This window comes from Zosterops lateralis (genome assembly GCF_965231275.1).
Source record: "Zosterops lateralis genome assembly, chromosome: 31".
Lineage (NCBI taxonomy): Eukaryota > Metazoa > Chordata > Aves > Passeriformes > Zosteropidae > Zosterops > Zosterops lateralis.
The window spans coordinates 463,361-489,132 of NC_139791.1; the positions used below are offsets into that span (position 1 = coordinate 463,361).

General features: G+C 44.1%; 1 protein-coding gene across 1 annotated transcript in view; it reads right to left on the minus strand.

Moving 5' to 3' along the window:
- MEGF8 (multiple EGF like domains 8) overlaps window positions 1-25,772 on the minus strand; it is a 91,950-nt gene that overhangs the window by 15,516 nt on the left and 50,662 nt on the right. Inside the window, exons 25-35 of the mRNA XM_083880782.1 lie at window positions 19,858-19,968; window positions 18,958-19,076; window positions 16,907-17,111; window positions 14,879-15,050; window positions 13,561-13,655; window positions 12,596-12,760; window positions 11,716-11,860; window positions 8,129-8,363; window positions 6,772-6,886; window positions 3,251-3,461; window positions 1,051-1,265 (exon numbers count right to left, since the gene is read on the minus strand). Of these exons, the coding sequence (XP_083736908.1) occupies window positions 1,051-1,265; window positions 3,251-3,461; window positions 6,772-6,886; window positions 8,129-8,363; window positions 11,716-11,860; window positions 12,596-12,760; window positions 13,561-13,655; window positions 14,879-15,050; window positions 16,907-17,111; window positions 18,958-19,076; window positions 19,858-19,968 (1,788 nt within the window). The remainder of the gene's footprint in view (window positions 1-1,050; window positions 1,266-3,250; window positions 3,462-6,771; window positions 6,887-8,128; window positions 8,364-11,715; window positions 11,861-12,595; window positions 12,761-13,560; window positions 13,656-14,878; window positions 15,051-16,906; window positions 17,112-18,957; window positions 19,077-19,857; window positions 19,969-25,772) is intronic.

Sequence of the window (25,772 nt, forward strand, 5' to 3'; positions counted from 1 at the left end):
GCCCCAAAGGAGCCCCAGGCCAGGCAACGCAGGGGGGCGAAGCTGGGGCTCAGGCACTGGCGAAGAAAGGGTTAAAAAATACCGAAATTAATCACAAAATATACAAAAAATCCCACCCGAAAAGACCCAAAATTCACAATAAACAATAAACCCCAAAACCCCCCCAAAAAACCCCCAAAAAACCCAGAACAGCCCCCCAAAAAAAACCATTAAAAATTGGGATTAAAGACACCAAAATATCCTGGGGAAGAAAGAGTTAAAGACACTAAAATAGCCCAAATTTACCCCAAAATAATCCCTAAAAACATCCCCAAAATCCACCCCGAAACAGCCCAAAAACTCCAAAGAAATTGGGATTAAAGACACCAAAATATCCCGAAACTATCCCAAAACATTTCCCCAGAAAAAAACCCCAAATCCACCCCAAAACATCCCCCAAAAAATCCCAAAAAAGACCCAAAAAAATCCCAAAAAAAGCCCAAAAAAATCCCCAAAAAAGCCCCAAAAAATCCCCAAAAAAGCCCCAAAGGAGCCCCAGGCCAGGCAACGCAGGGGGGCGAAGCTGGGGCTCAGGCACTGGCAAAGAAAGGGTTAAGAAATACCGAAATTACCATAAAATATGAGAAATTCCACCCCAAAAAAACCCGGGTTTGTAGAGCCCAAAATTGCCCAAATTTACCCCAAAAACCCTTTAAAAATTGGGATTAAAGACACCAAATTACCCCAAAATATCCAAAAAATCCTAAAAAATCAGAAAAAAAAAATTCAGAAAAAAATCGGAAAAAAAATCCCAAAAAAATCAGAAAAAATTTGAAAAAAAAATCAAGAAAAAAAATCAGAAAAAAATCGAAAAAAAAATCAGAAAAAATCGAAAAAAAAATTGAAAAAAAATCCGAAAAAAATGCAGAAAAAATACAGAAAAAAATTCCAAAAAAAAAATCCAAAAAAATTTTGAAAAAAATTCAGAAAAAATAGAAAAAAATACAAAAAAAAAAATCGAAAAAATTCGGAAAAAAACCCTAAAAAATCCCATTTTTTCCCCAAACTCACCTCGTTCAGTGCCACACTCCAGAGGCAATGCTGCCACCCCCCGTCGGCCCCAGGTGAGGCCAGACAGGTGTGGCAGGTGCGCTGCAGGTGACACGGCCTGGGGCAGCCCAGGGGAGGGGACGACTCCACCGGCATCGGGGACACGTTGAGCAGCGAGTGGCTGAAACACGTCCAGTCGTAGGTGGGCTGGACGCTCAGGATGCGCCGAGTCTCACCTGGGCACAGGTGAGAACAGGTGAGCTCAGGTGAGGTGGGAAAACCCCGCCCAGTTTGGCTTTACTGGTCCTTACTGGTTTGTACTGGTGCCCAAATGTCCCTCCAGAGCATCCCCAAAATATCCTCAAAGTAAAGGTCAAGGTGAGTTCTGGTCTCACCTGGGCACAGGTGAGCACAGGTGAGCTCAGGTGAGGTGGGAAAACCCCGCCCAGTTTGGCTTTACTGGTCCTGACTGGTTTGTACTGGTGCCCAAATGTCCCCTCAGAGCATCCCCAGAATGAGGGTCAAGGTGAGTTCTGGTCTCACCTGGGCACAGGTGAGCACAGGTGAGGTCACACAGGTGAGGTGGGAAAACTCCGCCCAGTTTGGCTTTACTGGTTTGTACTGGTGCCCAAATGTCCTCCCAGAGCATCCCCAGAATATCCCCAGAGCAAAGGTCAAGGTGAGTTCTGGTCTCACCTGGGCACAGGTGAGCTCACACAGGTGAGCTCAGACAGGTAAAGGGGTCCCAGTTTGGCTTTACTGGTCCTGACTGGTCTGTACTGGTGCCCAAATGTCCCCCCAGAGCATCCCCAAAAAATCCCAAAAATTCCCAAAAAATAACCAAAAAAATCCCCAAAAATTTCAAAAAAATAAAAAAAAATTTCAAAAAAAATTCCAAAAAATTTCTGAAAAATTCCAGAATATTTCCAAAAAAAATCCCTAAAAAAATCCCTAAAAAAATCCAAAAAAAATCCCCAAAAAATCCCCAAAAAATTCCTCAAAATTCGCAAAAAGAATTCCCAAAAGATCTTCCAAAAATTCTCAAAAAAATCCCCAAAAAATTACAAAAAATTCATGCAAAATCCCCCAAAAAATCGCAAAAAAATTTGCGCAAAATCCCAAAAAATCCTAAAAAAAAATCACCAAAAAAATAACCAAAAATTCCTCGAAAATTTCCCAAAAAATGCCCCAAAAATTCCCAAAAAATTCCCCAGAAATTCCCAAGAAAATTTGCATTAAATTCTCAGAAATTCCCAAAAAATTTGCGCAAAATCCTCCCCATAATAATTAATAAAAATAATCGCGAAAAATTTGCAAAAAACCCCAAAAAATTCGCAAAAAAATCCTAAAAAAATTCCAAAAGAATTGCAAAAAATATCCAAAAAAATCCAGAAAATTTTCAAAAATTCCTCAAAAATTTCCCAAAAAATCCCCCAAAAATTTGCAAAAATGCCCAAAAATTTCCAAAAAATTCACGAAAAAAATCACAAAAAATCTGTCCAAAAATTCCAAAAAATTCTCAAAAAATTCTAAAAAAATCCCCAAAAAATTCTCAAAAAATGCCCCAAAATTCCAAAAAATTCCCAAGAAATTCCCAAGAAAATTTGCAATAAATTCTCAAAAATTCCCAAAAAATTCGCAAAAAAATCCTAAAAAATCCAAAAAAATTGCAAAAAATATCCAAAAAAATCCAGAAAATTTTCAAAAAAATGCCCAAAAATTTATAAAAAATCCCCAAAAAAATCCCAAAAAAGTCCCACAAAAAATCACAAAAAATTTCAAAAAAATCCCAAAAAAATCCCCAAAAAATCCCCCCAAAAATCCAAAAAAATCTCATTTTTTCCCCAAATTTTTCCCAAAAAATTCCCAATTTTTTACCTGTTCTCTTGAACTGCCTGGTCCACATTCCCCTGCCCATGGCCACACAGCGAGGACAATCCGGGGCCCCACAGAGGCCTCGGAGCAGTTCTGGGGGGCGAAGATCTCGCACCCCAAACCCCCCAGAACTGACCCCAAAATACCCCAAAAAATCCCAAAAAAAATCCCCAAAAATTCTCAAAAAATCCCCCCAAAATTCCCCAAAAAATCCCCAAAAAATCACAAAAAAATACCTAAAAAATTCCAAAAAAATTCTAAAAAAATCCCATTTTTTCGCCATTTTTTCCCCAATTTTTTCCCATTTTTTTCCCGACTTCTCCCCAATTTTTTCCAAATTTTTTACCTGTCCTTTTGAACTGCCTGGTCCACATGCACCTTCCCATGGCCACACACCGAGGACAGTCCGGGGCCCCGCAGGAGGCCTCGGAGCAGTTCTGGGGGGCGAAGATCTCGCGCTGGTTGATGCGACAGTCGTTCTCCCGCCGGCAGCTGCCCCCGGCCCCGATGCACACACCCTCGGGGCAGTTCGTGCACCATTTACACCGTGGGGGACCCTAAAAAAGAGAAAAAATTGGATTTTAGGAAAAAAACCCGGTGAATTTTGGTGAAAAAATGAAGTTTTTAGGCGAAAAAATGAGGATTTTAGGCGAAAAAATGGAGATTTTTGGTGAAAAAATGAGGATTTTAGGGGTGTTTTTGGGGACAAAATGGGATTTTTTGGAGGTTTTTGGGGTCTTAGGAGGTCCTGAGTGTCCAAAATTGGGATTTATGAAGATTTGGGAGTTTTGGAGATAAATAAAGGGATTTTTAGGGGTTTTTGGGGAGGTTTTTGGGGGTCCTGGGGTCGTTTTTTACACCCTCGGGGCAGTTCGTGCACCATTTGCAGGGTGGAGGACCCTAAAAAAGAGAAAAAATTGGATTTTAGGAAAAAACCCAGTGAATTTTGGTGAAAAAATGAAGTTTTTAGGCGAAAAAATGAAGATTTTACGTGAAAAAATGGGGATTTTACGCGAAAAAACGGCATTTTTGGGGGGGTTTTTGGGGAAGAATTGGGATTTTTGGGAGGTTTTTGGGGTTTTAGGAGGTCCTGAGTGTCTAAAATTGGGATTTGAGGGATTTTTGGGGGAAAAATGGGATTGGAGGAAAAATGAGGATTTTACGCGAAAAAATCGGGATTTTACGCCAAAAAACGGGGATTTTATGTGAAAAAATGGGATTTTCGGGAGGTTTTTGGGGTCTCAGGAGGGGCTGGGTGTCCGAAATTCGGATTTATGGAGATTTTTGGGGTAAAATTGGGATTTTATGGGGATTTTGGGAGAAAAGAATGGGATTTGGGAAAAAATCTGACGATTTTTGGTGAAAAAACAAAGATTTTAGGCAAAAAAAATGGTGATTTTTGGTTACAAAATGGGGATTTTTGGGGTTTTAGGATGTCGTGGGTGTCCAAAATTTGGATTTATGAAGATTTGGGAGTTTTGGAGATAAATAAAGGGATTTTTAGGGGTTTTTGGGGAGGTTTTTGGGGGTCCCGGGGTCGTTTTTACACCCTCGGGACAGTTCGTGCACCATTTACACGGAGGGGGACCCTAAAAAAGAGAAAAAATGGGGTTTTGGGGGGAAAAATTGGGATTTTGGGAAAAAAACCCAATGTTTTTTGGTGAAAAAATGAAGTTTTTAGGTGAAAAAATGAGGATTTTACACGAAAAAATGGGGATTTTTGGGGCTATTTTGGGTGTATTTTTTTGGCTGTTTCTGGGCTATTTTTGGGATTTTTTTTTGTTATTTTTGGGCTGGTTTGGGTCATTTTTGGGACCATTTTTGGAGTGGTTTTTTTTGCCATTTCTGGGATTTTTTGGGGCAATTTTTGGGCTGTTTTGGGTCATTTTTGGGGCCATTTCAGGTGGGATTTTTTTGATTTTTCTGGGCAATTTTGTGTCATTTTTTGCTCATTTTTGAGCCATTTAAACTGGATTTTTTTGGCCATTTCTGGGCTATTTTTGGGGCTGTTTTGGGTCATTTTTCACTCATTTTGGGTCTAATTTAAGGCAGGATTTTTTTGCTATTTCTGGACTATTTTTAGGATATTTTGGGTTGTTTTTGGGGACCATTTTTGGGGTGGTTTTTTGGCTATTTCAGGTGGGAATTTTTGATTTTTCTGGGCTATTTTGGGTCATTTTTGGGGCCATTTCAGGTGGGGTTTTTTTGGTATTTCTGGGCTATTTTGGGTCATTTTTGGGGCCATTTCAGGTGGGATTTTTTTGATTTTTCTGGGATATTTTGTGTCATTTTTCGCTCATTTTTGGGCCATTTCAGGTGGGATTTTTTTGCCATTTCTATGATATTTTGGGGCACTTTTTGGGGTGGTTTTGGGCTATTTTTAAGATGTTTTTGGTGTCTCACGGGGCCCCCCAGGGGGTGCTGGGCCAGGCACTCGCTGCAGCTCCTGGGGCAGGTTTGGGTCATTTTTGGGTCATTTTTGGGTCCATTTAAATTGGGATTTTTTGATTTTTTTGGGGCTATTTTGGGTCGTTTTTGGATCCACTTAAACTGGGATTTTTTTCATTTTTTGGGGATATTTTGGGGCTATTTTTAGGATATTTTGTGTCATTTTTTGCCCATTTTTGGGCCATTTAAACTGGGATTTTTTTCATTTTTTGGGGATATTTTTGGGCTATTTTTAGGATTTTTTGGGGCCATTTTTGGGATATTTTGTGTCATTTTTCGCTCATTTTTGGGCCATTTAAACTGGGATTTTTGGGCCATTTCTGGGCTATTTCTGGGATATTTTTAGGATATTTTTTGGCTATTTCTGGGCTATTTTTGGGGCCATTTTTGGGATATTTCAGGTCATTTTTCGCTCATTTTTGGGCCATTTCAGGTGGGATTTTTTTTGCCATTTCTGGGCTATTTTGGGGCTATTTTTGGGGCTATTTTTATGGGCTTTTTTTTTGCTATTTTGGGTCATTTTTGGGGCCATTTAAACTGGGATTTTTTTGCCATTTCTGGGCTATTTTGGGGCTGGTTTTGGGGATATTTTTGTGGGGTTTTTTTGGCTATTTCTGGGCTGTTTTGGGTCATTTTTGGGCCTATTTTAGATGGGTTTTTTTGGCTATTTTGGGGCTATTTTAGATGGGTTTTTTTTGGCTATTTTGGGGCTATTTTTGAGGATATTTTGAGGTGGGGTTTTTTTTTCTATTTCTGGGATATTTTTGGGTATTTTTGGGCTGGTTTTGGGCTGTTTTGGGTCATTTTTGGGTCATTTTTCGGGGTATTTTAAGTGGAATTTTTTGGCTGTTTTTGGGGATATTCTGGGGCTATTTTTAGGATATTTTAAGGATGATTTTGGGGCTATTTTGGGTCATTTTTGGTGTCTCACGGGGCCCCCCAGGGGGTGCTGGGCCAGGCACTCGCTGCAGCTCCTGGGGCAGGTTTGGGTCATTTTTGGGTCATTTTTGGGTCCATTTAAATTGGGATTTTTTTTTTGGGGGGGGCTATTTTGGGTCAATTTTGGGTCCATTTAAACTGGGATTTTTTTCATTTTTTGGGGATATTTTGGGGCTATTTTTAGGATTTTTTGGGGCCATTTTTGGGATATTTTGTGTCATTTTTTGCCCATTTTTGGGCCATTTAAACTGGGATTTTTTTGGCCATTTCTGGGCTATTTCTGGGATATTTTTAGGATATTTTTGGGCTATTTCTGGACTATTTTTGGGGCCATTTTTGGGCTATTTTGTGTCATTTTTCGGTCATTTTTGGGCCATTTCAGGTGGGATTTTTTTGCCATTTCTGTGATATTTTGGGGCTATTTTTAGGATATTTTTGGGCTATTTTTGGTGTGTTTTTGGTGTGTTTTTGGCGTCTCACCGGGCCCCCCAGGGGGTGCTGGGCCAGGCACTCGCTGCAGCTCCGGAGGCGCCGACACTCCCGGGGGTCCCGTGGGGAGGGGGCGCAGGGGGAGGGGATGGGGGAGCACCCCAGCCTTGGGGAGGGGTAATTAGCATCTAATTAACATCTAATTAACATCTCATTAGCATAATTTAAACCCCCACACCAGACACAGACCCCAAATCCCCTCTGAACCCCCAAAATTCCCCCAAATCCTCCCCAAAACCCTTTTCCCCCAGAAATCCTCTTTAATCCCCTGAAATCCCCCAATTTTCCCCCTAAATCCCCTTTAATTCCCCCCAAAATCCTCCCCAAAACCCCAATTTTTCCCCAAATTCCCCAAAATTTTTGATTTTTTCCTCCCAAATCCTCTATTTTTCCCCCTTAAACCCCCCCAAAAATCCCATTTTTCCCCCAAAACTCCCCAAAAATTCCTGGTTTTTTCCCCCAAATCTTCTCCAAATCCCCTCAAACCCCCCCAAAATCCCAATTTTTCCCCCCAAACCTCCTCCAAACCCCCTAAAATCCCCCCTAAATTCCCATTTTCCCCCCAAATCCCCCCAAATCCTCCCCAAACTCCCCGATCTCACCCCAAAATACCAAAATGCCCCCAAATCCCCTAAAAGTCCTGATTTTTTTACTCCAAATTGTCTCTAAACCCCCCAACTCCCCCCAAATCCTCTACTTCCCCCCCCTAAACCCCCCAAAAATCCCAATTTTTCCCCATTAAACCCCCCAAAATTCCCATTTTTTCCCCTTAAATCCCTTCCAAACCCCCCCAAATCCAGATTTTTTTTCCCCAAACCCCCCAAAATTTGGATTTTTTTCCCCAAACCCCCCCAAACTCACCTCTGAGCCTCCTTTGCCCCCCTGCATCGCCCCCCACACCAGGCACAGGCGGCCCCCGAGACCCCAAACCCCCAAAATCCCCCTTTGAACTCCCCAAACCTCCCCAAATCCCCCCAAAACCCCCGATTTTCCCCCCAAATCCCCCCAAATTCCCAATCTTTCCCCCTAATCCTCTCCAAACCCCCCCAAAATCCTCTATTTTTTCCCCTTAAACCCCCCAAAACCCCAATTTTTTCCCCTAAATCTTCTCTAAACCCCCCAAAATCCCATTTTTCCCCCTAAACCCCCCAAAAATTACGATTTTTCCCCCTCAAACCCCTAAAAAATCCCAATTTTTCCCCTTAAACCCCCCTAAAAATCCCATTTTTTCCCCCAAATCCCCCCCAAAAAATCCCATTTTTTCCCCTATTTTTGCCCCAAAACCCCCAAAATCCCAGATTTTTTTTCCCAAACCCCCCAAAATTCAGATTTTCCCCCCAAAACTCACCTCTGAGCCTCCAGTGCCCCCCTGCACTGCCCCCCACACCAGGCACAGGCGGCCCCGGTGCCGTTGCAGCTCTGGGGGTCGCGGAGGGTCCCACAGGGGTCGGGGGGGACCCGCAGCCCCCAGAGACCCCCCAGGACCCCCCCATTGAACCCCCCCGAGACAAAGAGGAGCCCCCCGAGCTGGGCCAGGGCGTGGCCCACCGACCCCGACATGGGGGGGCCAACGATGGAGGGATCTGGGGAGGAAAGGGTTAAAAATTACCGTTAAAATGTCCTAAAAATGTCCCAAAAATTGATTTTTTTTAAAATGCCCAAAATCGCCCCAAAAACACCCCAAAAAATACCCCCAAATTCCCAATTTTCAACTCCAAAATATCCCAAAAATTCAAAATTTTTAACCCCAAAAATCTCAATTTTTAACCACAAAATACCCCCCCAAAAAAAAATCCAATTTTGAATCACAAAATCACCCAAAAATTCAAAATTTTCAACCCCAAAATTGCCCCAAAATTCCAAATTTTGAACACCAAAATTCCCAATTTTGAATCCCCGAAATACCCCAAAAATTCCAAACTTTGAACCCAAAAAAATCCCAATCTCGAACCCCAAAATCCCCAATTTTGAACCTCAAAATTGCCCTCAAATCGCCCCAAAAAATCCCAAATTTTGAACCCTCAAAATACCCCAAAAATTCCAAATTTTCAACCCCAAAATTCCCAATTTTGAACCCATTTTTGGCACCCAAATCCAGGCAAAAAATGGGGAGTGAAAAGTCTCAAAAAAAGCCCCAAATTTGGGATTTTGAGCCCCCAGAGACCCCCCAGAGCCCCCCGACATGGGGGGGCCCACAATGGACCCATCTGGGGAGGAAAGGGTTAAAAAAAATCACGTTAAAAGGTCAAAAAAAAGGTCACAAAATCGGGATTTTTAGTGTACCCAAAATCGCTCCAGTATTCCCAATTTTCAACCCAAAAATAACCCAAAACCCCCCGATTTTGCACCCCAAAAATCCCAATTTTTAACCACCAAATAACCCAAAAAAATCCCAAATTTTGAACCCAATTTTGACCCTTTTTTCCCCCCCATTTTTCCCCATTTTTTCCCCAAATTTCACCCAATTTTCACCCAATTTTCAGCCCCCTCCCCATTTTCGGCCCCCCCCGATCCGTTGGACCCCTCCCCAAATTGGGGACTCCCAAATCCTGAAGCCCCCAGACCCATTTTCCCCCAAATTTCCCAATTTTTCCCATTTTTTAAATTATTTTTTCCCATTTTTTCCCCATTTTTCCCCAAATTTCACCCAATTTTCGCCCAATTTTCGGGGTTCCCCCCAAAGACCCCTCCCCAAATTGGGAACCCCCAAAATCCCCCAAATCCCCCAAATGCCCAAAGCCCCCAGACCCAAATTCCCCCAAATTTCTCCATTTTTTTGCGTATTTTTGTCAATTTTTGCCCATTTTTTCCCCAAATTTCACCCAATTTTCACCCAATTTTCAAGGTCCCCCCCATTTTAGGACCCCTCTTTATACAGAGACCCCTCCCCAAATTGGGACCTCAAAATCCCCCAAATCCCCCAAATGCCCGAAGCCCCCAGACCCAAATTCCCCCAAATTTCTCCATTTTTTTGGTGTATTTTTCCCATTTTTCCCCATTTTTTCCCCAAATTTCACCCGATTTTCACGCGGTTTTCAGCCCCCTCCCCATTTTCGGACCCCCCTGATCCGATGGGACCCCTCCCCAAATTGGGGACCCCAAAATCCCCCAAATCCCCCAAATGCCCGAAGCTCCCAGACCCAAATTCCCCCAAAATTTCTCCATTTTTTTGCATATTTTGGTCAATTTTTCCCCATTTTTTCCCCAAATTTCACCCGATTTTCACGCGGTTTTCAGCCCCCCCCCCATTTTCGGCCCCCCCCGATCCGCTGGACCCCTCCCCAAATTGGGGACCCCAGAATCCCGAAGCCCCCAGACCCATTTCCCCAAATTTCCCCATTTTTTTTACAATTTTTTACCATTTTTTTGACGTATTTTTATCATTTTTTTCCCATTTTTTCCCCAAATTTCACCCAATTTTCATGCGGTTTTCAGCCCCCTCCCCATTTTCGGCCCCCCCCCGATCCGATGGACCCCTCCCCAAATTGGGAACCCAAATCCTGAAGCCCCCAGACCCATTTTCCCCCAAATTTCCCCATTTTTCCCATTTTTTTAATTATTTTTTTCCCATTTTTTCCCCATTTTTCCCCAAATTTCACCCAATTTTCGCCCAATTTTCGGGGTTCCCCCCAAAGACCCCTCCCCAAATTGGGACCCCAAAATCCCCCAAATCCCCCAAATGCCCAAAGCCCCCAGACCCAAATTCCCCCAAATTTCTCCATTTTTTTGGTGTATTTTTCCCATTTTTCCCCATTTTTTCCCCAAATTTCACCCGATTTTCACCCAATTTTCAGCCCCCTCCCCATTTTCGGCCCCCCCCGATCCATGGGACCCCTCCCCAAATTGGGGACCCCAAAATCCCCCAAATCCCCCAAATGCCCAAAGCCCCCAGACCCAAATTCCCCCAAATTTCTCCATTTTTTTTGCGTATTTTTGTCAATTTTTGCCCATTTTTTCCCCAAATTTCACCCAATTTTCAGCCCCCTCCCCATTTTCGGCCCCCCCCGATCCGTTGGACCCCTCCCCAAATTGGGGACCCCCAAATCCTGAAGCCCCCAGACCCATTTCCCCCAAATTCCCCCATTTTTAACCATTTTTTCCCTGTTTTTGCTCATTTTTCCCCATTTTTTCCCGAAATTTCACCCAATTTTCTGTCCCCCCCCCATTTTTGGACCCCCCTTATTCCAGAGACCCCTCCCCAAATTGGAGACCCCAAAATCCCCCAAATCCCCCAAATCCATGAAGCCCCCAGACCCAAATTCCCCAATTTTTTACAATTTTTTCCCATTTTTTCCCCAAATTTCACCCGATTTTCACGCGGTTTTCAGCCCCCTCCCCATTTTCGGACCCCCCTGATCCGATGGGACCCCTCCCCAAATTGGGGACCCCAAAATCCCCCAAATCCCCCAAATGCCCGAAGCCCCCAGACCCATTTCCCCAAATTTCTCCATTTTTTTGCGTATTTTTGTCAATTTTTGCCCATTTTTTCCCCAAATTTCACCCGATTTTCATGCTGTTTTCTGTCCCCCTCCCCCCATTTTTCGACCCCTCCTTATTCCAGAGACCCCTCCCCAAATTGGGAACCCCAAATCCTGAAGCCCCCAGACCCATTTCCCCCCCAAATTTCCCCATTTTTCCCATTTTTAAATTATTTTTACCCATTTTTCCCCAAATTTCACCCAATTTTCGGGGTTCCCCCCAAAGACCCCTCCCCAAATTGGGAACCCCCAAAATCCCCCAAATCCCCCAAATGCCCAAAGCCCCCAGACCCAAATTCCCCCAAATTTCTCCATTTTTTTGGTGTATTTTTATCATTTTTTCCCCATTTTTTCCCCAAATTTCCCCCGATTTTCACGCGGTTTTCAGCCCCCTCCCCATTTTCGGCCCCCCCCGATCCGCTGGACCCCTCCCCAGATGGCTGGGACCCCTCCTCACCGCTGTGCGGGGGCAGGATCCAGGCGTTGCAGGGGATCTGGTAGAGCAGGATTTCGTTGCCGAAGTCGCGGCCGTCGCTGCGACCCCCCAGGAGCACCAGGGTGTCCCCCAAAACCGCCCCCGCGTGGAAATAGTGGGGACGGGGCTGCCAGGAGACCCCCAAAAAAATTTAGAGACCCCCCAAAAAAATCCCATTTTCTTCCCTAAAAATCCCCCTAAAAATCCCATTTTTTCCCCAAAAAAACCCCTAAAAATCCCATTTTTTCCCCTAAAATCCTCATTTTTTCACCAAAAATCATCATTTTTTCACTCCAAATTCCATTTTTTCCCCATTTTTTCCCCAAATTCTCACCTTTTCCCCCCGGGCGGGGGCCAGGAGGCTCCAGGTGAGTTTGGGCAGGTGGAGGGACCCCCAAACATCCCATTGAAACCCCAAAATCCCATTTAAATCTCCCAAAAATCCCATTTAAATCCCATTTAAATCCCATTTAATCCCATTTAAACCCCCTAAAATCCCATTTTAACCCCCCAAAATCCCATTTTTACCCAAAAATCCCATTTAAATCCCAAAAAATCCCATTTAAATCCCATTTAAACCCCCCAAATCCCATTTTCCCCCCTGAAATCCCATTTTAACCCCCCAAAATCCCATTTTTACCCAAAAAAATCCCATTTAAATCCCATTTACAGCCCCAAAATTCCATTTTTTCACCAAAAAGCCCCCTAAAAATCCCATTTTTCCACCAAAAATCCCCATTTCCCCCCTAAAATCGTCATTTTTTCACCTAAAAATGTCATTTTTTCGCCAAAAATCATCTTTTTTTGCCGTTTTTTCACCAAAAATCCTCATTTTTTCCCCATTTTTTCCCCAAATTCTCACCTTTTCCCCCCGGGCGGGGGCCAGGAGGCTCCAGGTGAGTTTGGGCAGGTGGAGGCTGTAGAGCTCGGCCGAGGGTCCCACGCGCTCCACGTGGAATCGCTGCCCCCCGAACACCAGCAGAGACTCAGACGGGGCGTGGAACGAGGCCGAGTGGCCGTACAGACCTGGGGGAGAATTTGGGAAATTTTGGGAGATTTTGGGGCATTTTGGGGTGATTTAGGGGAAATTTGGGGTCGTTTCAGGGAGGTTCAGGCTCATTTTAGGGGAGTTTGGGGCCATTTGGGGCCATTTGGGGCAGTTTGGGGTCATTTCAAGGGGGTTCAGGGTCATTTTAAGGGGGTTTGGGGTCATTTCGGGGGGATTTGGGGTCGTTTCTGGAAGGTCTGGGGTCATTTCGGGGGGATTTGGGGTCGTTTCAGGAAGGTTTGGGGTCATTTCTGGGGGATTTGGGGTCATTTCTGGAAGGTCTGGGGTCATTTCGGGGGGATTTGGGGTCATTTCTGGAAGGTCTGGGGTCATTTCGGGGGGATTTGGGGTCGTTTAAGGAAGGTTTGGGGTCATTTCTGGGGGATTTGGGGTCGTTTCTGGAAGGTTTGGGGTCATTTCTGGGGGATTTGGGGTCGTTTCAGGAAGGTTTGGGGTCATTTATGGGAGGTTTGGGATGATTTGGGGGGATTTGGGGTCATTTCAGGGGGGTTTGGGGTGAGTTTGGGCTCATTTCAAGAAGGTTTTGGGAGATTTGGGGTCGTTTCAGGGAAATTTGGGGCAGTTTGGGGGGATTTAGGGGAAATTCGGGGTCGTTTCACGGGGGTTTGCGGCTGTTTTGGGTCCATTTTTGGGTCATTTCAGGTGATTTGGGGGGATTTTTGGGGCTTTGGGGTCATTTCAAGGGGGTTCAGGGGCATTTTGGGGGGATTTGGGGTCGTTTCAGGGGTCCCTGGGGTGATTTTGGGGTCCCTGGGGTGATTTTGGGGAGGGGGCTCCAGGTGGAATCGCTGCCCCCCGAACACCAGCAGCGACTCCGAGGGGGCGTGGAACGAGGCCGAGTGACCATACACACCTGGGGACACAATTTTGGGGATTTTAAAAAAAATTTGGGACATTTTGGGACATTTTAGAAAAATTTTGGGTCATTTTAGGGGGATTTGGGGCTGTTTTAGGGGGATTTGGGGCAGTTTGGGGCCATTTGGGTGAAATTCGGAGTAATTTCGAGAGATTTGGGGTCATTTCAGGAAGGTTTGGGGTCATTTTGGGGAAATTTGGGGCAGTTTGGGGTCATTTCAGGAGGATTTGGGGTCATTTTGGGGAAATTTGGGGCAGTTTGGAGTCATTTCGGGGGGGTTTGGGGCAGTTTGGGGTCATTTCGGGGGGGTTTGGGGCAGTTTGGGGACATTTCAAGAAGGTTTGGGGTCATTTCAGAAGAATTTGGGGCATTTTGGGTCATTTTAGGGCGATTTGGGGTCATTTTGGGGGCGGTTTGCGGCTGTTTTGGGTCCATTTTTGGGTCATTTCAGGGGATTTTGGGGGGATTTTAGGGGATTTGGGGTCATGTCAGGAAGGTTTGGGATAATTTTAGAGGATTTGGGGTCGTTTTTGGGGGGTTTGGGGCAGTTTGGGGACATTTCAAGAAGATTTGGGGTCATTTCACAAAAATTTGGGGCAGTTTGGGATGGTTTAGATAAAATTTGGGGTCGTTCTGGGGGGATTTGGGGCCATTTGGGGTCATTTTGAGGGGGATTTGGGGTCACTTCTGGGGATTTGGGGTCATTTCACAAAAATTTGGGGAGGTTTGGGGTCATTTAGTTGAAATTTGGGGTCGTTTCAGGAAGGTTCAGGGTCGTTTTGGGGAGGTTTGGGGTCGTTTCAGGAAGAATTTGGGGCAGTCTGGGGAGATTTTGGGTCATTTCAGAGAAATTTGGGATAATTTTGGGGGATTTGGGGTCATTTCAGGGGGATTTGGGGTGATTTTGGGTCATTTTAGGGAGATTTGGGACCATTTAAGGAGGTTTGGGGTTGTTTCGGGGGCATTTGGGGAGGTTTCAGGGAGGTTTGGGGTCAGTTCTGGTGGATTTGAGGCAGTTTGGGGGAATTTTGGGTCATTTCACAAAAATTTGGGGTAGTTTTGGGGGGATTTGGGGTAATTTGGGGTAATTTAGAGCAGATTTGTGGTACTTTTGTGGGGATTTTTGCAGATTTGGTGTAACTTAGGGCAGATTTGGGGTAATTTCGCGGGGATTTCGGGTAATTTCAGGTAAATTTAGGATAATTTTGTGTTATTTTTACCTGTGGGAGGGGTCCCAGCCTGGTTCCCCACGGCCCAGGTCTCGGTGAGGGGGTCAAAGATCAGCAGGTCGGTGTTGAAGCCGTTCTGGGGGGAAAAACCCCCCACCAAAAACACCCCCCGGGACCCCCCGAGGGTCAGCGAGTGCCCGGCCACGGCCGGGACCTGCGGGGCCTGGAGGGGGGAAAAAGGGTCAGGATGACAAAATTTGGGGTCGGGACAATGAAATTTGGGGTCAGGACACCAAAATTTGGGTTTGGGAGCTCAAAATTTGGGTTTGGGAGCTCGAAATTTGGGATCAGGGACTCAAAATTTGGGATCAGGACCCCAAAATTCAGGGTCAGGACACCAAAATTTGGGACTGGGACCCTGAAATTTGGGTTCAGGACACAAAAATTGGGGTCGGGACACAAAAATTTGGGGTCAGGAGCTCAAAATTCAGGATCAGGACACCAAAATTTGGGTTTGGGAGCTCAAAATTTGGGATTTGGACCCTGAAATTTGGGGTCAGGACCTCGAAATTTGGGATTGGGAGTAAAAAATTCGGGTTTGGGAGCCCAAAATTTGGGGTCGGGAGCTCAAAATTTGGGATCAGGGGCTTAAATTTGGGGTTGGGACACCAAAATTTGGGGTCAGGGGGTTAAATTTGGGTTTGGGAGCTCAAAATTTGGGATCGGGAGAACAAAATTTGGGGTCAGGACACGAAAATTTGGGATTGGGAGTAAAAAATTAGGGATTCAGAGCTCAAAATCTGGGTTCAGGACCCCAAAATTCAGAATCGGGACACAAATTTGGGATTGGGAGCCCAAAATTTGGGATTGGGACTCCCAAATTTGGGATCAGGGGCTTAAATTGGGGGTCGGGAACCCAAAATTCAGGATTGGGAGCCCAAAATTTGGGATCAGGGGCTGAAAATTTGGGTTTGAGAGGCCAAAATTTGGGATGGGGAGCTCAAAATTTGGGATCAGGAGCCCCAAATTCAAGACCTGGACCTGGAAATTTGAGATTGGGACCCAAAATTTGGGGTCGGGAGCTCGAAATTTGGGATCAGGACCCCAAATTCAGGATCGAGAGCACAAAATTTGGGATCAGGACACCAAAATTTGGGACTGGGACCCTGAAATTTGGGATCGCGACAACAAAATTTGGGATCAGGAGCATAAATTTTGGGATTGGGAGTAAAAAATTTGGGTTTGGGAGCTCAAAAATTGGGATTTGGACCCTCAAATTTGGGATGAAGGGCTTAAATTTGGGTTTGAGAGGCCAAAATTTGGGATGGGGAGCTCAAAATTTGGGATTAGGACCTGAAATTTGGGGTCAGGACACCAAAATTTGGGATCAGGACCCTGAAATTTGGGTTTGGGAGCCCCAAATTTGGGATCAGGAATTCCAGTTGAGCTCCAGGTGAGTTCCAGGTGAATTTTGGGGTAATTTTAGCAGATTTCGGGTCGAATTTCAGGTGAATTTTGGGCTGAATTTCTGGTGAGCTCCAGGTGAGCTCCAGGTGAGCTCCAGGTGAGTTTTGGGGATAAATTTGGGAGTTTTGGGGCTGAATTCCAGGTGAATTTTGGGGATAAATTTGGGAGTTTTGGACTGAATTTCAGGTGAGCTCCAGGTGAGCCCCAGGTGAGTTCCCAGGTGAGTTCCCAGGTGAATCTTGGGGCAATTTTAGGGACAAATTTGGGACTTTGGGGCTGAATTTCAGGTGAGCCCCAGGTGAGCCCCAGGTGAATTTTGGGTTGAATTCCAGGTGAGTTTCAGGTGAATTTTTGGGTAATTTCAGGTGAGTTTCAGGTGAATTTTTGGGTAATTTCAGGTGAGTTTCAGGTCAATTTTGGATTCATTTTATCAGATTTTGGGCTGAATTCCAGGTGAGCCCCAGGTGAGTTCCCAGGTGAGTTTTGGGAACAAATTTGGGATTTTTGGGGCTGAATTTCAGGTGAGCCCCAGGTGATCCCCAGGTGAGCCCCAGGTAAACCCCAAATGAATTTTGGGAATAAATCCCAGCCCAGGTGAGTTTCCGGCCTCACCTGGATGCGCCTCCACTGCAGCGAGGTGAGGTTGAGCAGCCACGTGTCCGAGGCCACACCTGTCCAGGTGAGTCCCCCCACCAGGAGCAAAGCCCCGCCCCCCGGGAGGGGCGTGGCTGCCTGCAGGTAACGGGGGGAGGGGCCGGGACCGCCCTCCCCCTCCCCCGCCAGGACCTGAGTCCAGCGGCGATCCCGGACCGAGAACCTGCACAGGTGGGACAGGTGAGACAGGTGAGGTTAAACTGGGGCCCAGGTGTGCTCAGGTGTGGTTAAAGGGGGGTTCAGGTGTGCCCAGGTGTGCCCAGGTGAGACCAGGTGAGGTTAAAGTAGGGACCAGGTGAGCCCAGGTGTGTCCCAGGTGAGGTTAAAGGGGGTTCAGGTGTGCCCCAGGTGTGTCCAGGTGTGATCAGGTGTGCCCCAGGTGTGGTTAAAGTGCGGTTCAGGTGTGCCCCAGGTGAGACCAGGTGTGTCCCAGGTGTGTCCAGGTGAGGCTAAATGGGGTTCAGGTGTGTCCCAGGTGTGCCCCAGGTGAGTCCCAGGTGTGATCAGGTGAGCCCAGGTGTGGTTAAAGTGGGGTTCAGATGTGTCCCAGGTGTGCCCAGGTGCGTCCAGGTGTGTCCCAGGTGAGCCCAGGTGTGCCCAGGTGAGGTTAAAGGGGGTTCAGGTGTGCCCAGGTGTGCCCAGGTGCGTCCAGGTGTGTCCCAGGTGTCCCCAGGTGTGCCCAGGTGAGACCAGGTGTGACCAGGTGAGGTTAAAGTGGGGTTCAGGTGTGTCCCAGGTGTGCCCAGGTGTGCCCAGGTGTGTCCAGGTGTGTCCAGGTGTGTCCCAGGTGTGCCCAGGTGTGTCCAGGTGTGTCCAGGTGTGTCCCAGGTGTGCCCAGGTGTGTCCAGGTGTGTCCAGGTGTGCCCAGGTGAGGTTAAAGGGGGTTCAGGTGTCCCCAGGTGAGTCCAGGTGTGCCCAGGTGAGGTTAAAGTGGGGTTCAAATGTGCCCCAGGTGTGCCCAGGTGTGCCCAGGTGTGTCCCAGGTGAGGTTAAATGCGGTTCAGGTGTGTCCAGGTGAGGTTAAAGTGGGGATCAGGTAAGGCCAGGTGAGACCAGGTGTGCTCAGGTGAGAACAGGTGAGGACAGGTGGGACAGGTGAGACAGGTGGGACAGGTGAGGTTAAAGTGGGGTTCAGGTGTGTCCCAGGTGTGTCCCAGGTGTGTCCCAGGTGTGCCCAGGTGTGTCCCAGGTGTGTCCCAGGTGTGCCCAGGTGTGTCCCAGGTGTGCCCAGGTGTGTCCCAGATGTGATCAGGTGTGTCCCAGGTGAGGTTAAATGCGGTTCAGGTGTGTCCCAGGTGATTTTTGGGGTGATTTAAAGGGATTTTTGGGCTGAGTTTGGGGGATTTTTGGAGCACATTTGGGTGGATTTTTGGGCTGATTTTGGGCTATTTTGGGGCTGATTTTGGGCCTTTTTTGGGGTGATTTTGGGGCATTTTTGAGGCACATTTGGGTGTATTTTTGGGCTGATTTTGGGCTATTTTTGGGTTGATTTGGAGCTATTTTTGGGCTGATTTTGGGCTATTTTTGGGCTATTTTTGGGCCATTTTTGGGTTGATTTTGGGCTATTTTTTGGCTGATTTTGGGCCTCTTTTGGGGTGATTTTGGGGCATTTTTGGGGCACATTTGGGTGTATTTTTGGGCTGATTTCGGGGATTTTTGGGGTATTTTTGGGACACATTTGGGTGGATTTTTGGGGTGATTTTTGGGCCATTTTTGGGCTGATTTTGGGCCATTTTTGGGCTGATTTTGGGCTATTTTTGGGTTATTTTTTGGCAGATTTTGGGCTATTTTTGGGGTGATTTTGGGGTGATTTTGGGCTGATTTTGGGCCATTTTTGGGCAGATTCTGGGCCATTTTTGGGCATATTTTGGGCTATTTTTGGGGGGATTTTGGGCTATTTTTGGGACAGATTTTGGGCTATTTTTGGGCCATTTTTGGGCTGATTTTGGGCCATTTTTGGGCCATTTTTGGGCACATTTTGGGGCATTTTTGGGCCCGCAGTGACTCACCTGTAGACACTGGCCAGGGGCCCCTGGGCCAGGCTGAACCCCCCAAACAGCCAAAGGCTCTCGTTGGGACCCGGAACGAGGCTGTGCCCGAAACGCCGCAGGAAACGCCCCGGGGACTCCTGGGGGAGAAATTGGGGTGAAATTCTGAGATTTTGGGACATTTGGGGAAATTTTGGGGAAGTTTCAAGGAGTTTTGGGTGGATTTTTGGGGAATTTTTAGGAATTTTGGGGGATTTTTGGGGAGGTTGTGACCCAGGAAATGGCTCTGGGAGTTCTGGGGGGAGAAATTAGGGGTGAAATTCTGGGATTTTGGGACATTTGGGGTGAAATTCTGACGTTTTGGGACTTTTGGGGAAATTTTGGGGAAGTTTCAAGGAGTTTTGGGGGATTTTTGGGGGATTTTTGGGGAGGTTGTGGCCCAGGAAATGCCCCAGGGAGTCCTGAGGGGAGAAATTGGGGTGAAATTCGGGGATTTTGGGACATTTAAAATAAAAATCTGGGATTTTGGGACATTTGGGGTAAAATATGGGGATTTTGGGGGGGTTTGAAGTGGATTTTGGGGGATTTTTGGGGATTTTTGAGGTGAATTTGGGGGATTTTTGGGGTGAATTTGGGGAAATTTTTGGGCGAGTTTGGGGGATTTTTGGGGTGAATTTGGGGCAAATTTGGGGCATTTTTTGGAAATTTTTGGGGTGAATTTGGGGCAAATTTGGGGAATTTTTGGGGTGAATTTGGGGAATTTTTTGGGCGAATTGGGGGGATTTTTGGGGTGAATTTGGGGCAAATTTGGGGGATTTTTGGGGCACATTTGGGGGATTTTTGGGATAAATTTGGGGGGATTTTTGGGCTGATTTTGGGCTATTTTTGGGCTGATTTTGGGGTGTTTTTGGGGTCCCTCACCTGGTGTGGGGGGTCTCCCATCAGGGGCTCCCAGACGATGCTGGAGGGGCTCAGGGGGGAGGAGCAATTGGGGCCCCCAAAGCCCTCGGGGCACTCACAGACCCCCCGCGCCTAAAACAGCAAAAAAACAACCCAAAAAATTCCCTAAATTGGTCAAAAATTAAAAAAAAAAAAAATCCCCAAAAAATCTGAATTTTCCCTGATTTTTTATCAGTTTTCCTGCAAAAACCCACCCCAAAAAGGCAAAAATTCCCCCCAAAATCTCAATTTTCTCCCCAAATTTCTCCCCAAAAATCCCACTTTACCCTGAAAAATCCCATTTTTTCCCCCAAATCCAATTTTTTCCCCTCAAATCCCGAATTTTCCCCCCAAATCCCAAATTTTCCCCCAAATTTTCCCCCCAAAATCCCCATTTTTTCCCAGATTTCCCCCATTTTCCTCCCCAAAATCCCATTTTTCCCCCAAAATATCCCATTATTCCCCATTTTCCCCCAAATTTTCCCCCCCAAAATCCCATTTTTTCCCAAAACATCCCATTTTTTCCCCCAAAAAATCCCATTTTTAACATAAAGAACACCCATTTTTACCCTGAAAAATCCCATTTTTAACATAAAAAAATCCCATTTTTCCCCATTTTTTCCCATTTTTTCCCCAATTTTTCCCCATTTTTTTCCCCAATTTTTTCCCATTTTTTTCCTCCAAATTTTCCCAAATTTTCCCCATTTTTCCCCATTTTTTCCCCAATTTTTCCCCATTTTTCCCCAAATTTTCCCCATTTTTTTCCCCATTTTTTTCCCCATTTTTCCCTGATTTTTCCCCATTTTTCCCCATTTTTTCCCCATTTTTCCCCGATTTTTCCCCATTTTTTTCCCCATTTTTTCCCCAATTTTTTCCCATTTTTTCCCCAATTTTTCCCCATTTTTTCCTTCAAATTTCCCCAAATTTTCCCCATTTTTTTCCCCATTTTTTCCCCCGATTTTTCCCCATTTTCCCCCATTTTTTCCCAAATTTCCCCAATTTCCCCACCTCGTTGCAGGCCCCTCCCCCACAGTTCTGGGGGCAGCTCTGGGGGGTCTCTGGGGTGGGGGAGGGGCAGTGGGGGGGGCAGGGCTGGGGCTCCACCCGGGCCCGGAAACCCCAAAGCTCGGAGCCCCCAGACTCGAAATACAGAACCAGAATTCCTGGAAAAAGATAAAAATATAATAAAAATTAGTCAGGAAAGAAATTTCCCAAAATTCCCAATTTTTTCCCCCAAAAAATCACTTTTTTTCCACAAAAAAATGCTATTTTTTTGCCCCAAAAAATTCAATTTTTTACCCAAAAAAATTCGATTTTTTTTAACCAAAAAATGTGATTTTTTTCCCCAAAAAATCTGATTTTTTTTCCCCTCAAAAAATCCAATTTTTTCATCAAAAAATTTGATTTTTTTTAACAAAAAAAACAAGTGATTTTTTTTCCCCCCAAAAAAATCCCTTTTTTCCCCCCCAAAAAATCCAAATTTTCTGTCCAAAAAAATCCCCATTTTTTTCCTCCAAAAATCCAATTTTTATCCCCAAAAACCACCAAAAATTTTTCCCCAAAAATCACAAATTTTCCCCAGTTTTCTCCCTCCTCCAAAAGCTCGGAACCCCCAGACTCAAAATAAAGAACCAGAACTCCAGGAAAACATAAAAATATAATAAAAATTAGTCAGAAAAGGAATTTCCAAAAAATCTCTTTTTTTTCTAAAAAAATCCGATTTTTTTCCTCAAAAAAAATCACATTTTTTCACCAAAAAATTCGAATTTTTCCCTGAAAAAATCAAATTTTTTTTTCCCCAAAAAATCACTTTTTTCCCCCCCAAAAAAATCCCAATTTTTTTCCTCAAAAAAAATCCCAATTTTTTTCCTCAAAAAAAATCCCATTTTTTCACCAAAAAATTCGATTTTTTTACCCCAAAAATGCGAATTTTTTTCCCAAAAAATCAGATTTTTTGCTCTCCAAAAAATCGCCTTTTTGCCTCCAAAATTTCATTTTTTTTCCTCAAAAAAATCCCAATTTTTTTCCCAAAAAAATCCCAATTTTCTGTCCAGAAAAATCCCAGTTTTCCTCCAAAAATCACAATTTTTTCTCCCCCAAAAAATCCGGTTTTTTTCTTCCAAAAAAATCCCATTTTTTTCCTCCAAAAAAATCCCAATTTTTTTTTAAAAATTCCTTTTTTCCCCCCAAAAAATTCCCTTTTTTTTCCCCAAAAAATCCCATTTTTTTCCTCAAAAAAATCCCATTTTTTTCCTCCAAAAAATCACAATTTCCCCCCCCAAAAATCACCTTTTTTCCCCCCAAAAATCTCTTTTTTTTTTCTCAAAAATATCTCAATTTTCTTCCCCAATTTTTGGGGTGTTTTTGGTGATTTTGGGGTCCCAGAATCCATTTTTTGGGTGATTTTTTTTGGGTTTTTGGGGTGATTTTGGGGGTTTTTGGGGTCCCTGAGTCCATTTTTGGGGCAATTTTTGGGTTTTTGGGGTCCCTGAGTCCATTTTTGGGACAATTTTGGGGTTTTTGGGGTCATTGAGTCCATTTTTGGGGTGTTTTTGGGGTGATTTTTGGGGTTTTTGGCCCCCCCGAGCCCATTTTTGGGGCATTTTTGGGGTTTTTGGGGTCCCTGAGCCCATTTTTGGCCCCCCCAAGTCCATTTTTGGGGTGATTTTTTTGGTTTTTGGGTTGATTTTTTTGGTTTTTGGGGTGATTTTTTTGGTTTTTGGGGTCCCCGAGCCTATTTTTGGGGTGATTTTTTTGGTTTTTGGGGTGTTTTTGGGGTTTTTGGGGTCCCAGAATCCATTTTTGGGGTGATTTTTTTGGTTTTGGGGGTGATTTTTTTGGTTTTTGGGGTGTTTTTGGGGTTTTTGGGGTCCCAGAATCCATTTTTGGGGTGATTTTTTTGGTTTTTGGGGTGATTTTTGGTGTTTTTGGGTCCCTTACCTGAGTTTGCCTGGAGGGTGAGGCTGTGCTGGGTCCCCCCCCCGCAGAGGGCCCCGAGCAGGGCCGGGTCCCCCTGGACCCCTCCCCCCTCCAGCAGCGCCGGGAGCCCGTCAAAGGCGTAAACAAAACTGCCCTGGGGGGGAAATGGAGCTTAAATTACACAAAAATAGCAATTTTCTACATCAAAATTAACAAAAAAATGCCCCCAAAAAATTGCCGATTTCCCTCAAAAAAATCCACCAAAAAATCCCCAAAAATTCCCCCAAAATCCCCAAAAAAATCTCCAAAAATCCCAATTTTCTCCACAAAAAAATCCCCAAAAAATCCAAAAAAATCCCAATTCCCCCCCCAAAATCCCCAAAAAATCCCCCAAAAAATCTCCAAAAAATCCCAAAAAATTCCCCAAAAATCCCAATTTCCTCCCCTAAAACCCCTCCAAAATTCTGCCAAAAATCCCAAAAAATCCCAATTTCTCCCCCATAAAATCCCCAAAAAATCCCCAAAAAACCCAATTTTCTCCCCAAAAAATAAAAAAAAATCCCAAAAAATCCCAAAAAATCCCCAAAAAATCCCCAAAAATCCCAAAAAATTTCCAATTTCTCCCGAAAAAATCCCAATTTTCTCCACCAAAGAACCCCAAAAAAAATCCCCAAAAAATCCCAAAAAATCCCAAAAAAATTCCCTCAAAAATCCAAAAAAATCCCCAAAAAATCCCAAAAAATCCCTATTTTCCCCCCAAAATCCCCAAAAAATCCCCCAAAAAATCCCCAAAAAATCCCCAAAACCCCCCAAAAATCCCAATTTCCTCCCCCAAAACCCCTCCAAAATTACCCCCAAAATCCCAACAAAATCCCAATTTCTCCGCCAAAAAATCCCAAAAAATCCCAATTTTCTCCACCAAAAAATCCCCAAAAAATCCCAAAAAATCCCCAAAAAATCCCCCCAAAAATTCCAATTTCTCCCCCAAAAATCCCCAAAAAAATCCCCCAAAAAATCCAAAAAAATCCCAATTCCCTCCCCCCAAAATCCAAAAAAAATCCCCCCAAAAAATCCCCAAAAATCCCAAAAAAACCCCTAAAAAATCCCAAAAAAATCCCAATTTCCCCCCAGAAAAATCCAAAAAAAATCCCCCAAAAAATCCCAAAAAATCCCCAAAAAATCCCCCCAAAAATTCCAATTTCTCCCCAAAAAATTCCCAAAAAATTCCCAAAAAATTCCCAAAAAAAAAATCCCAAAAAAATCCAAAAAAATCCCAAAAAAATCCCAATTTTCTCTGCCAAAAATCCCAATTTGCCCCCCAAAAAATCCCAATTATTTCCCCCAAAAAATCCCAATTTCTCTGCCAAAAAATCCCAAAAAAATCCCAAAAAAATCCCTAAAAAAATCCAAAAAAAACCCCAAAAAATCCCCAAAAATCCCCAAAGTTCTATTTCCTCACCTGGCAGGGCAGGTCGGTGTCGGGGCTGAGGGTGAGGAGGATTTTGGGGCAGTTTTGGCTGTTTTTGGGGCAGGTTTGGGGCCCCCCCGTGACCGAGAGCAGCCACAGGCAGTGGGGGAGGGGCCCCCGGGACCCCCCCCGGGACCCCAAATCCAGGGGGGAGGTCAAGTGGACCAGGGCCCGGCCTCGGCACTCACGGACACAAACTCCTCCGTTTCTGTGAAAAAAAAAATAGAATTTTATGAATTTTTAGAGATTTAGGGGGTTGGGGATTTTTGGGAATTTTTTTGGGAATTTTTTTGGAATTTTTTGTGATTTTTTTTGATTTTTTTTCGATTTTTTTCTGAATTTTTTCTGATTTTTTTCTGATTTTTTTTCAGATTTTTTTCAGATTTTTTCTGAATTTTTTTTCATATTTTTCTGAGGTTTTTTTCTGATTTTTTTGGGATTTTATCCTGATTTTTTTGGGATTTTTTGAGGTTTTTTTTTCTGATTTTTTAGGCATTTTTTTCTGAATTTTGGATAAATTTGGAGGGATTTTTTTAGGGATTTTTTTAGGGATTTTTTTAGATGATTTCTTTTGGAGGTATTCTGATTTTTTCCAAATTTTTTTCTGTTTATTTTTTTCAGGATTTTTTCCGGGTTTTATCAGGATTTTTTCGGTTATTTTGTCTGGATTTTTTTCTGAGTTCTTTTGGATTTTTTACTGATTTTTTAAAATTATTTTTTGCTATTTTTTAGGGATTTCTTGAGAGGATTTTTTTGGTTTTTGTTTATATTTTTATTATTATTATTTTGGGGAATTTTTGGGGGGATTTTTAGGAGATTTTGGGGGGGATTTTTGGGGTTTTTTGTGCCATTTTTTGGGATTTTTGGGGCCCCAAATCCAGGGGGGACGAAAGGGGGATCAGGGCCCGGCCTCGGCACTCACGGACACAAACTCCTCCGTTTCTGCAAGAAAAATAATCCAAATTTTAGAGAAATTTTTGGAAATTTTTTTGGAATTTTTCCAGATTTTTTTTCCGGATTGTTTCGGATTTTTTTTGGAATTTTTTCGGATTTTTTTCGGATTTTGGGGGGATTTTTTGGGGATTTTTTCTGATTTTTTTTCTGGTTTTTTTTTTCAGATATTTTTAGATTTTTTTCGGATTTTTTTTCGGATTTTTTCTGATTTTTTGGACATTTTTCTTAGGGATTTTTTGGGATTTTTTGGGGATTTTTTTCGGATTTTTTCGGAATTTTTTTTTTTAATTTTTTAGGATTTTTTCCAGGTTTTTTTCTAATTTTTTTTCTGATTTTTTGGGGGATTTTTTTCTAATTTTTTTCTGATTTTTTTCGGATTATTTTGGGCCATTTTGGGCCATTTTGGGCCATTTTTGGATTATTTTGGGGCCATTTTGGGCCATTTTTGGATTATTTTGGGCCATTTTGGGGCGATTTTTGGATTATTTTGGGGCATTTTGGGTTATTTTGGGTTATTTTAGGGTGTTTTGGGTTGGTTTTTTTTCAGTTTTGGGGC